Source organism: Pleurodeles waltl, chromosome 10 (genome assembly GCF_031143425.1).
Source record: "Pleurodeles waltl isolate 20211129_DDA chromosome 10, aPleWal1.hap1.20221129, whole genome shotgun sequence".
NCBI classification, from domain to species: domain Eukaryota; kingdom Metazoa; phylum Chordata; class Amphibia; order Caudata; family Salamandridae; genus Pleurodeles; species Pleurodeles waltl.
This window is the reverse complement of record NC_090449.1, coordinates 65,809,088-65,822,245: the sequence shown is the minus strand read 5'-3', so window position 1 is coordinate 65,822,245 and position 13,158 is coordinate 65,809,088. Positions and strand designations below refer to the sequence as shown.

The 13,158-nt window shown below is 43.4% G+C and overlaps 1 protein-coding gene across 2 annotated transcripts in view; it reads right to left on the bottom strand.

Annotated features, from left to right (window-relative positions):
- Window positions 1–12,468, bottom strand: part of UBFD1 (ubiquitin family domain containing 1) — a 60,357-nt gene extending 47,889 nt beyond the window's left edge. For both annotated transcript variants that reach the window (XM_069209675.1, XM_069209677.1), the window contains exons 1-3: window positions 12,358–12,468; window positions 5,489–5,758; window positions 357–565 (exon numbers count right to left, since the gene is read on the bottom strand). In XM_069209675.1, the coding sequence (XP_069065776.1) occupies window positions 357–565; window positions 5,489–5,741 (462 nt within the window). In that variant the 5' untranslated portion in view covers window positions 5,742–5,758; window positions 12,358–12,468. The remainder of the gene's footprint in view (window positions 1–356; window positions 566–5,488; window positions 5,759–12,357) is intronic.
- Window positions 12,469–13,158: the final 690 nt, after the last annotated feature.

The window sequence follows — 13,158 nt, the reverse complement described above, 5'->3', positions numbered from 1 at the left end:
GTGGAGATATACTAAGCAGGGTCCAAGAATTATTCCAAGTTCAAATTTTATCAACTTATATCCCTCCTCCCATAAATCACTAGAAGACATAAGCATAAAACCAGGAACAGAATAAAAGCTAAATAAACATCTAAGTGGTCAACAATGTTTATTCGTTACCCTGGTAACTCTTATGCTCACCTTTTGGCATAACAATAGTAGTAGAGTATTGTTTGCCACAGTCCAGATATTCAGAATCCATAAATGTCAAAGGAATGGGTCATGGTTTGAAGTAACTACTTATCTCAAGACCATCATATCTCCAGATATTATCTCAGACACTAGAGGAAGTGGAACATTCTACAAGGAAAGCTCACCTTCTGTCTACAGACGGGCTCCTTCTTGCTCTCTTCGGCCTTCACCTCCTCTTGGATGGTCTCTTTGGGCGTGTTCACAGCTAGAACATCATTTATGGTGGAACCCACAACCATCACCTTCGCTCCGTTGGTCACTTTGAGCTCTCTTAGCGTCTTTTCTTCTGAAACTAGTCCCTTAAACATAACTTTCTGCATGGCAGGCGGTAGACCTAGAGAAGACAGAATACTGTTGGCACTGGGGGCATACAGAAAATCCAGGTCAGAGTTTAGCTGAGATACTTGTTAGTTACTGAGCAGTGTACGGACTGTCATTTACCGGCTGTGCCCTAGGCCACCAGCAAAACTCCACTCCAATTGGATATCTATGTTACTTACTCTTGTGCACTTTAATCGGAGTACTCTGGTAGAGCAGTTGTGGTTTAATAATGAAGGGGAGGTGGTGAATAGAAAGTCATATGCAGTAAGAAAGTACATAACACTTAATAACAAGAATGCTGAGTCAGTACAATACCTTCACTGACACAAATAACATATTTACAGTTAAACAAAAGTAAGCTAAACATTCCAGAAAACAAAAAGATCAGTCATGGTTTAGGACCGGAAGAAAGACCCATATATTTTTCTAGATCTCTGTAGTGCTATATTTTGTAGAACATTGACCTATTACCAATGTGCTCTTATGAAGATGCACTCTATTATTATTATTAGCAATTACATTTTTCTTAAGCACATAGCTACCCCAACCAGTGTTCCCAGCACTAGCAGCCAAAACAGAAAGAGACCAATTAGGCCTACAGGTAAGTTTTAGATGAATTTTGAGCTAGCCCACTTAGGCAAACAAAGAGGATAGATTTTCAGATGTTTCCTGAAGCTACACAGATTATCATTGAGTCTAAGGTTAATAGATAAATAATTGCACAATTTAAAGACAAGATAGAAATACGATCGGCCACCTTCTCTGGTTCTCCTGATTCTAGGGACAGTAATAAGGCCTAATTTGGCTGACCTCAAATCTCTGGTTGCCTGATATGGGTTGATCAGTTGCTGAAGAATTTGTGGTCCTGTGTTACGTTTGGCATGATGGGCAATACAAAGCACCATAAAATAGATTATTTTTGTTAATTGGTAGCCAGTGCAGAGTAGTCAACGCTGAATGGGTAGATTGGGTCCTAAGAAGGCCCAACAAAATTTGGGCCCCTGCATTTTAAATGGTTTGGAGTTTGTTTGTAATGTATAAAGGGCTGTATAAATATAGGGAGCTACCATAATGAAGGTGGAACAGTATCAGTCCTTGAACCACCATTCGACGAACATCCATTTTTGGTGGCGGGGAAGAGATGTGCTCCAAGAAGGCCAAAACAATTACCTATGACCTTTTATGCTTGCAAAGCCACAGTAAACTGACCTCCCAAAGTAACACCCAAAATGTTCACTTTCGTCTTGGGAGTGGGCGATCACCCAGGGACAGAGCCCGGGAGAGCTGGTCCCAAACTGAAGGATTGTTACCAACTACCAGCATCTCTATTCTGTGCCTGTTTAGCTTTAAGCAGCTCACGGCCATCCATTTCTGAACTTTCTCTAAGCAGATTTTTAGTTTTTGAGAGGTGGCTCTGACATTTTGAGAGCAGGAGACAATCTGGGTATCATCTGCATATGAACCATCGTAAAGCCTAGCGAGCACATAATATCAGATAAGGGTAGAACATAAATATTTTTTTTAAAGAGTGGGGCCAAGGGAGGAGCACTGTGGCACTCCACATTTCAGCTGATGAATTCTTGAGTGGAAAGACCCTTCGCCAAATTGGAAACATCTGTTGGTTAAGAACAAAGATAGCAATTTTACCATGCTGCCTGTAATGCCAGAACCCAGTCCGACCTGGGGATCTTCAGAGCTTGATGGGTGTCATCTCAGTAGAAAAACTTAATCTCAGAAGGGCTTCTGTTGTATGCTATGGATACATTCTCAGGGCATTGCACAACTGATGAGATTCTAGCCCTTAAGTCCAATATCCCTCAACCAGAAAAGCCACCCCCGCAAAAAGGTACCAACGTATCAAGTCTCCGATGAAGTTCAGGGTCTCCATAGCTTTGGTGTTCGATCAAATGGTAACTGGGGAGGGGGGGCGCCAGTCGCAAGGGTCTGCTTCACGATACAATTTGCGAAAGTGCAACAATAAAAAGACAAAAAAACAAAAAAAAACTGGTACAGACTCAACTATTTTTTTTTCCCCATTAAAAGGGGGTGGACTTAACATGGGGACATATACAGCAGTGGGCCAGCATAGCTAGCTTCAAATCCCTTAGTAGGTAAACTTAAATTAGGGGTGCTTATCATAAAATGTATATTTGTTGTACTGTAAATATTCCAGGGGGTAGCACCTACTGAACCCATATGCTTCCTCATTTTTTATTATTATTTTTTTAGAACTGGGTTTTCGGGCTAGGGCTCAAACATACCTTTAGGCAGTTTCCAACAGCCAACATAATTGGTCCCAATGATTAGGGTTTCAAGTCTGCAGACCTTCTGATCATTGTACAACTGAGTGAGGGATCACTATAGGCACTGTAAGGGTTTAAGGTGGGTCGGGACACTGCATGCTCATCACCTCTACAGAAATACTGCATTTTCATGACCCAGGTTATTTTGGTCTTTGTTCTTTTCTTCTCCAAGCCACCAACAATCTCTCCCCTCCTGTGCCACTTTGGCCTAGTTTGGGGATGGGATGGGTACGGTTGGAAGTCCTCCATCCAGATTCTCTAGAAAGTAGGTTATTGCACAGTTCTTTGTGGGACCAGAGAAGACTTCTTCCTGGCAGGCACACCCATGATATTCTTCACAGGTGGGTAAGCTTCAAATGTTCGACATAAAGTTTAAATCTTTAAAAAGCACTAACAAGTCATCAAACCGTCACCCTCACTTAATAGTTAAGGAAGGAAGCCCAAGCCAGCGATTCCACTGCCTTTTTAAAAACTTCAAACACTTCTACAGCCCTGGAGACCTGCATAACTTTCACTTTGTGTCCATGTTTCGCAGGGCTCTTGGGCAAGTAATCAGAGAGGTTAGATCAGTGTAGACGAGTCAAGTGGATTTTGTTTATTCAGGATGAACCACCGCCCAGCACAGGAACTGTTGAAGTACTGAACACCAAAAATAGATGAGGTGGGCAAGAGAGAAGGGTCCACTGAAGCCACAGGAAAACTACTATATCTAAAGTAAACAGGTTGGCTGCCTCCCCCATTGGTATCAGGAAGAAATTCTATGGAGAATTATGTGCACCCGGACATCTCAACACAGGCCAAGGACAACCTCCCTGAAGGATCACCATCATTGTGTGCAGCAATCACATCTTTCCCAATAGATTCGGCAGAGGGTGCTCCCACTATGCTCTCAGCAGTGTAGGTAAGTACAGATAAGAGTATACCAAAACAATCATAAAATCATGGTTAAACGGTTTATCTTTTTCACCATCTTTGTAATGCTGGTTACCATGCTTTGTTTGCCCAATAATCGCAGCTCATGTTTTTTTAATGCAAGAATAAGACTATTGCAATAAGTGTTCTAAACAACATTTTTGCATTCTTTCTTGTGTCTAATCTTTGGTACTCTACATGACAATCAGTGGGTAGATCTGATCCCACAATTTCCTTGGGAATTTGAGTAGTCATGTTTGAGATTGCATAACCCATCTGTTACCTTGGTGTGTTTAGGTGTTCAGACAGGTCACTGAGCTAGCTAGGAGTCGTGTCAACATTTCCCGATGGTATATGCGGACTGAATCCCTATACCCTCACATTTATGTTGACAAAATACACTGTCCTACTTTATTAATGGAAACCATTTAACATCTACAAGATGAGGCATGCTAAACAGAGTGACACTGTCATACTTTTCTTCTCAAAAGAATTGGTAATATAACTCCACTCATGGAAGAAGTCAAAATTAAATTGCATCCACAGACACATTTTCAAGTGTACAACCCCATGGTTCCCATTTTCAACTCAAAACGTACATTGACAGTTTCTCCAAAATAAGCAGTGTGAGAACATATGTAAGATTTTTAGTGGTTGCCTTTCATTATGTGATCTGGAGTGAGAAAAGTAATTTGGAGAGCTCCTCATTTCAATGTCACTTAGAGAGACACTTTAGAAATGTGCATTCCATTTACGTGAAATGCAAATTCACTTTTCGCCCAGGGCAGGATTACAATAGAGTGCCACATTTGGAACAAGTTAGTTTGTGAACTATGCTGAATTTGCATTCCCGATGTAATGGCAAGGACAGTGTAATGGAGATCAATGGAAGACAGGCCTCAGAAGAGGAGTGCAGGCAATAAAAGAGCACAACCTAAGTAAGTGTACAGGATTATCATGAAAGGCAAGACTCAAAGTGCGGGGCACTATGTAGTTTACTATAGTTGAAGGTTACAGGTGGCAGGCTTCATAAGAGGATTGTGATGCATTACATATATCTGTGTAGTTGAAGAGGCAGGATGCAGTTTATGAGGGAGGGGGATTAAAACAGCAATATTAGTGCACTGGAAAAATCATCAGCGGTAGGCTGCAAGAGAAAAGTTAAACAATGGTGCAATGAAAAGCACTGAAGAGGTCAGAATAGTGGAATATCAGGGAGAGGCCTACAGCAGTATACAGATTTCAGTACTGAAATGTCATGGCATGAGCAAACTTATTAGCAGAAATGAGGAACCCTCAAAGATCATGACTGAGGTGCATCAACAGAGTAGGAGAGCAGTCTACGTTGTGCTATTCAGTGGAGCTGCAATTCTTGCTGGTAGTTTATTCCTAGAGTTGTTTATAGCACAAACCTTGCATCGCACTGAAGTGACAGGTTGAAAATGAGGTGGCTTAGAATAGAAACACATGGTTCTAAATATTGGCATACTATATGTACAAGTTAGGATTATGATGCACTGGAACAGTTGTGGGTGGTGGTGGTCTCAGATGGTCCCTTAGATGTATACATTCCCCCATGGGCTGGGGCGTGGAATGGGCCTAACAGCGGTTATAGAAAGACTGCATGAACATACAGTTACTATCATAAACAAAGAAACCTACTTTGTAGCAGTCACCACACACAAACTAGCCTCCTGCCTTTAGCCTGGCTGCATCTTTACCTGTGAGAGAATGGATCTTCTGCTTCAGGCTTGCTCCTGTGCTGTCCATCGGAAGTTTCACGTCATATTTATTTTTGTTCCAAATAATCTTGAACTCAACAAGTTCCTTGTCTCCCTCAGTGTCTCCACCATTACTGACTGAGGCCTGGGAGCTCTCTCCATCCGGCTGGGCCTGGGCGCCCTCTGTGAGCTGAGTGTTGCAGTCTCCGATCTCCCCACAGCAGTGCTTGTCCTTCTCTGCATCCGCTTCCATTACCAGCTCTTCACCGTCTGCCAAGAAACAAACATCAGCTGAGGAGTGCAGAGACCCGTACACCATTACGTTCTGAACGGCTCGCTCGGGGACACAATAGAGTCAAGGAAATCTCTAAATGAACAACCAAGTACGGTTTGAATCTGCTAGAGATTGAACCTGCCACGTCTTCTGACACATTGCTGTATTTAGCCTGTAACTACCGAGTACTTTTTATAAATCAGTGCCAACTCAACGATACATTTTCTGCAAAAGTAAGACTACAAATACCTAACATTCTCAAACTGACAATAACCAGGCCGCTGCTGCCTAATCAATCTCTGGCGGCAGGACAGACTGCGTTCATGAATGTACAACTGCCTTTCTAAAGACGGTCAGAACCACACCATACCAATACAAAACTCCCCTCGCATTCTAGCAGAACTTTTAGCTGTAGCTAAGAAAACAAGCACAACTCTTTAAGACAACCCCCATGCCAGAGTAGACGTTTCACTTTTCCTATCTGACTTTAATGAAATGCTCTTGAGTTCTTGATTAACAAGTTCACCAAATACAGACCCACTAGGACCCTGTGCTCAAAGTTACACCTGATGAAATGTGTGCATGATGGTGCAAAGATTGCTTTTTGAGAAGAGTCTCTAGAATACACTCCTCCAACATCTCCTACTAGAAGAGAACTTCAAGCTCTTTTATGTTTCCTTGTGGGTCGTGTGATCGTGGGCTTAACACTAATATGACTGAGGCTTAGAGCACTAATACACCTGCTAATATTAATATTTCTCACTTCACACATACAAACCCAAACACAACAACCACGCTCAGTGACAAAACGCTGCCTTAAAACGGAATGATTGCGTGCTGTCAAGTGTATACAGTCTATGACTCAGTGAAACTCAAGTGCAATCACAGTCATGGCTAGTAGAAAAGTAGTCAACCTAGTTGTATATCACAGTGAGATATAAGCCACAAAAAGCTGCCTAACATGAAGCACAGGACTAGCCTACCAAAGAGTACCAGAAATTCACTTGTATTGGCATACGAGGTTTCCCAGTTCTGATGCCTCGGATCATGAAACCTATATGAAAATGGGCCTTTTGATTAAGTGTTCCCTTCTATTGTGCTCCTATAGTGTTTCATTACAAACTGAAGGATTCCGAGCCAGGGCAACAGCATTCCCAGGTGGACATTTCCAAATTGGGCAAGAGATTTCTTTGTACTGGAGGGAAAAGCAAGATTAGTTTTGAAGTAACAGGATTCATTGAGTATACTGGACCTCTCTTAATACGCTGAAAAATCCCAGGTGCCCCCTAGCCAATTGGTGATGTGTCAAAACACAAAGAAATGCACTTTCTGGCTAAAATAGGACATTATGATGAAATACCCATGTTGCATATGCACCATAACGGAGAAATAAACTACACTACACTCTACATACTGCCTACTACTAAGGTGATCATGTGATTTAAAAAACAAAAACAAAAGGAAGCTCGATGATAAACACAAAATATAATTAGATCTGTGGTTAGGATAGAGTTTCGTTGTTTCTCGTCGGTCACGATTTTTTATTAAATACTGATCGGAGGTTCACATGCTTGAAGGAACCGATACTGCAGAACTGGTTAACAAGACAAAAACAGACATCGCATGCATGCAGGTATGGAAGAGTGACCCTACTGACAACAGACGTTCCCTTTTCTTGCCATCTAGAGCTGGGCATCAAAGCCAACTTGAGTAATGAAGAAAAAATACTGAAAACAAGTGTAAAGCTTCCTGTCTGGGTTCTGTGGCTTACAACTGACGTCTAAGAACGACCAATAAAAGTGAAATATAAATGGATGACCAAAATACTGCATTTACTTACGTATGCTTTCCAAGGAGGAGTTAAGGGTTAGAAAAGGAGAAACAACTTGACAATAAAGAACATTCAACTAACTGAATGCCCATCCACTATGATACATTTGAATCCCGGAAGTCAGACACATCGCTCTTTTTATTTGAAGGTGTGGTGTTTGACTTGGCAGGGGTAACTAAGGGACTCGTCAGATCTTTCAGTACTGTTTACAAATAATGTTTTGAATCTCCAAGTTAGAGGGACACAGGTGTCGAACATAAAAGGATACAGTGTAGTAATCTTGATATGATATATTCTGTGTTCTGTTTTAATGGCTCTCGGTACAAATTAAGACTCACTAAGAGGGGGGGGGGGATGAAGCCTCAGCTTCTAAGATTTTTTTTATAACCAATTTTATTGTTTCGTAGCAGCACAACCACCGCCACATCTAGCTGTTGCTAAATGACACCAAGAGAGGTAGACTTAGGCGGGAATTAGATGTGCTTTGAATAAACACTTGCTAAATAAGCATTGTGCAAGTAGTGTACCTGTATAAGCCTCAGTTTTGAAAAGTTGGTGATAGTGTGGGGAGCCACCAAAGCGTCTCGCCAATCCTCATCATCTAGTTGCCCAATCCACTCCTCCCATTGGGCCTGCAGGTGTATTAGCGGTATTGTATATCAATGTGCAGTAGATCTGAGAATACCCTTCGACAGTGTGCCAATCAGAAGTTTAGCTTCCAGAAGGCTGAATTCCAGAAGCTCTGTATAATTTCAGTGCATAGAGGTATTTATGAAACTGGGTGGGTGACAAGGCACAGGTACCTTGACGTTCCCGGAAAGTAAGCATCAGAGAAACAGTCCAGATGTCTTCTAGTAGAGAGATGCCGGTTCTATCCCAATGTCGAAACCCCTCTAAACCTGCTGTCTCACTCTACCATTTTCCCCTCCACAATGGCGTCTGCTCTGGTAAGCTTGGAATCCCATGCGGTAAGTCTACGTGCAACATGCCAGCTCAGAAAGTGCACCCCGGTCACCTCCAGAAGAGTATATGGGAGGTGGGCACCATACAGCATCTCAAGTACCCCTTCAAATCACAGGAAGGACAACTCTGCCCTGTATGCCAGGTCCGAACACCCACCAATGAGCCAGTCATTTATAACCAGGACCTGGGATGCCACGTGGTAAACCTACAGATTGGTGATGCCATGCTCACCCTCATATGTCACGCATTGGCATTTAGTAAAAGATCGTCTTGACCTGGAGTTAGGTCAGTGAAGGGATGCCGCCAAAGAGGCCATCTTTCTAAATCAACGCCGAAGTATAAATTGTGGGAAGTTCTGAAAGAGAGAGAGAAGAAATGTTGCCAAAAATCATAATTTTATAAAAGACGACGCATCCCATTATGTTAATTGGGAGGGGTTGCCATCTTTTCAAGTCTACTTTTACCTTGAGAATGAGGGGAGTAAAATTAAGTCTCAAAGGCAGGGTGTCAAGCCATCCGGATACCAGAGCAGCAAAAACTCAGGTGTTGTATCGGTATGGTAGTTTGCCAGACGATGCACATCGTAAGTGAGATGGAGAGGAACAAGTACCGACTTTGCATGGTTCATTTGTAAACCTGAAGCCTCTGCAAACAAATGGAGGAGATGAAGACAGCGAGATCCGTCTCCTTAGGTCTGGAAAGAAAAAAAAGAGGACGTCATCCGCATATAAGATGATGCGGTCATAGTGCCCTTAATCCCACTCCCATCCCCATATCTGTGCATTGCTGCATACACGTTATGCAAGGGGCTCAAGGGCAAAAAGAAGCCCTGTCAGGTGCCTCGGAGGACAGGGGTCAGTTCCAAGACCACTCGGTTAATCTGTACCTGCGTGGTCAGGTTAGGATAACGTAACTTGAGATGATTACAAAAAATAGATCCCAGCCCTGCCTTTTGAAAAACATGAGACAGGAGGTCCAGTCCACCCCAAAGACCTTCTTAAAGTCTACTAATAGTAGAGCCGGGTAGGGGGCTCGGGTGGACAGCAGATGCCGGTGCGCGAGTGCCACATGAAGGCTTCTAAAGCAGTGCCTCGTGCCCCTGGCAGGCATTAAGCCACACTGGTCTGGGTGTATGAGAGTACAACGAACCGTTTTAAGAAGTTTGGACAGAATTGTAGCAAAGATCTTTATTTTGCCGTTGCTAATGAAATGGGCTGATATGCCACACAATCCATAGGTGGAGGGTTCTAATTTGGAATGACCACAATCGTGGCCATGTCAAGTTCTCGTTGAAAGTGTCTGACCTCTGCAGACTCACAGCAGAGAGCAATCGGGGAAACCATTGGGGCCAAGTGTCCTGCCAGGGGATGGAGTAGAAATATTGTTAGAGATTTCTTCACTCATAAAGGGCTTATCCAGGGCTCGTCTCTCACTGCTCGACACCGAGGCAGTGAAATGTCATTTAAAAGGGGAGAGTTTTGTTCCACCTGTGGCAGCGGGCCGCTGCACAGAGACATTGGTAGTACTCCGCAAATGTCCGTGCAGCTGCTAAGATTTAGTGGCAAAATTAGAAAAATAATGTTGCTGAAACAAAACTTCATCAGCCGAACACACGGGTTCCACCCAGTGAAGTCAAAGGTGTAGTTCAGGGCACCTTCAAAAACCAGTTAAGACCCGAACTGGCCGTTAGTCTTTAGAGGATGGGGTGGATATAACAGCAGATCAACTCCTTTTTAAAGTTACCCATGTTTAGATTGCCCTGTGTTACTAAGTCCCAATAGCAGTCAACATTTCAAGTGGCGGTAGCACCCAGTAAATGCCAAACTTCTCCAGGTTCCACTGGGTATTGGACTTTAGGGATTAATCACGTCTACAAACTATGCTAACTCTAAAGCAAAAACGATAGAGCGATGGTGTAAATTGTTCCCGAATCAGGATGACCCATCACAGTCAATAAAACTAGAATTTACTCTGAAGGCGTGAAGGAATGAGACATCTTGGTCCTTCTAGGACTGGGCTCAGAGATATGGGGACCCTTGAGGTTTGGCCCAGGTAGAGATGAAGCTGGCTCACCAACTCAGGAAGACAAAGAGATTGTGCAGCTCCATGGCCCAGGTGATGCTTGTAGTCTTTCTCACTTCTCTTGTCCAGTTAAGCTGCGGGAGTCTTGTGGGCTTTATGTACACTCTTGATGCACTGAGATGTTCTCAACTCAGATGCTCCTGTCAGCTAGGGTCATTACCAGCTTTTCCTGGGATCTGGAACACTCCTCTCATTGCAACACCAATCCAGCTTCTTTTCTCAAAAGAAAGATCAGTTTATTTACTTAGAGGGAAGGCCAGTATTGCCTCTCTTCGCAGATAACAACAGCTTCCTCTAAAAAAATCTAGCTCAGGCTTCTCCAACGTGTAACTCGTGAGCTATTTATAGATCTCAAGCTACCTGTAGGTAGCTCTCTAGTGTACCACTCAGCCTCCTAAATTATAAGCTTTAGCATGGCTGACTTACAATCTACACACCAACATTGTAAAGTGTATTTTAGATGAAAATGTGAGTATTTTCAGAACTCCTCAAATTTTCAAAACCTATCGAAATCTGATATTTGTGTTTAATCATGTGGTGTGAGGGGGGACTTATTATTGATCTTGTTACCAAGTGCACTTTAATTGAAGATGAGTAGCTCTTACTACTGAATAGGTTGGCGACACCTGGTCTAGGTTTATGTCCTGCCTCCAAATAAGAGCTACTACCTAGCAGATGTTTAGTGCCAGGCAACATGCCTGCTTTGCACGGGAAATATACAGTACCACCGAGATCTAAAAGAAATGCAACTTATCGGCCTTTAGATCCCGTACATACGTCGCTTTAGGAGCACATGAGGGATGGCTGATCAAACCAAAGTGTTGCTTTTCAAAAGTGCAAAAGCTTTGTACTGAGAACGTTTTGTTCCACGGTGTACACTTTGTCCCAAATGGAAACAACGATTAACTCACATTTTGGTGAAACACACACCGACACAATACAACACTATCCACTCATGAACATGGCAAGAAAACATCAACTAGAAAGGAGGCTTTTAAGGGGAGAGCTTGAAGGCAGTTAAGTTCCAAATAAAAATCTAAAGCAGTTGACAAGTAGCAGGCTACCACCACCATATAGCCTGACATGACGGGGACAGTGTCCCTACCACCACCCTATGGCCTGACATGATGTAGACAGTGCCGCCGTTACTAAGGTTCGGGGCTTCACTTTGGCTGACAGCGATCAAGAGAATTCGACTCGGCTGAAGAACAAGAAAGAGAGATATGGATAGATTGGAGAGCTCACGTTTGGAAAATCAAAGGCAAACCAGAAACAAATACAGGAAGGACAGAGTGGTAGTGCTTTCCTTGAGTATGCAGAGGAATTATGAGTCAGCAGAACGTCGCACAGAAATAATTTCACTGAGAAGTGAACTGGCGCAGCCTCTGCCAGCTCTCTTACGCTGACACACCATTGTCCATATTCTTTACTGCATTTCAGAAACGTCTCGTCTTTAATTCTGTGGGAGAATCAAGAATACTAGTATATCCAGCTATTTACTCCATCGACTATCAACGATTACTGCTGGCAGAGGCGTCAAACACCAATAGACACAACATGCCGATTCCTTATTTTGGATCGAAAAAATGAACTGCTGATTCAAAAGATAAGCAACAGTATGACTACACTAAAATCTCTAGAAGCCCGCGAGACTAACTGAAGAAACTGGCACCACTTTACTCGTGCTACAGGCAATAGAACGACTTGTCCGATACTTACCCTGACCGTCCGTACTCAAGCCAACGTCAGTTGTCCGTTATTGCTCTTTCTACGGAACACATTTGTTCCCGTACAGTCAGCACTTCCGGGTCGTATTACAGCCAATCCACTGACTGCACATATTCGAGAAGATTTCGGCAGTGGGCGGCACTTGTAATATGTAAGAGGGGCTAGGATGGGAGCATTGTCGGCACATCAGCCAATCACACTGCTTGCAGGTGGTTTCTAAGAGTTGATTGGCTGGGGAGTCAGCACATGGCGTGCGTCGTGTAAACACTGACGGAGTTGTCCTTCGCCAGTCGCTAGGCGCCACGCATTGTGGGGGTATTCCCGAATCCCGAGTTAGACCTGGCGGTGTCAGCCCTCTATGGCCTTATAGGCAGTGCTTCAGCTGTTCACAATTCTAGAAGGGGAGGGTGGTGTATGCGGAAGTGCAGTGTGTTAATAGAAGCAGCATTAGTTTTGCAGTTTGAAGCAGGGTTAACTAGCAACCATTGACAAAATTAATAGATGTCGCCTGTGCAACGCTATTGGTTTTCCCAAAGTGTTTTGGCCAGGTTGTTCACCAGCATGGCTAAAAGTGGCATGGAGGGGAGTGGGGTGGAGTGTCGAGTGGAATGGGGAAGAGTTTTGTGTATTGTAGTGGCATATTGTGAAGTGGCGTAGAGTGGACTAGTCTGAGGTGCATTGCCGTAGAGTGTTACAGAGTATCGGAGCGCAGAGTGCAGTTGCATTGAGTGCAGGGGCATTGTATTCAGTGGTGTACAATGCTGCGTCATAGAATGCAGTCTCATGGATTAG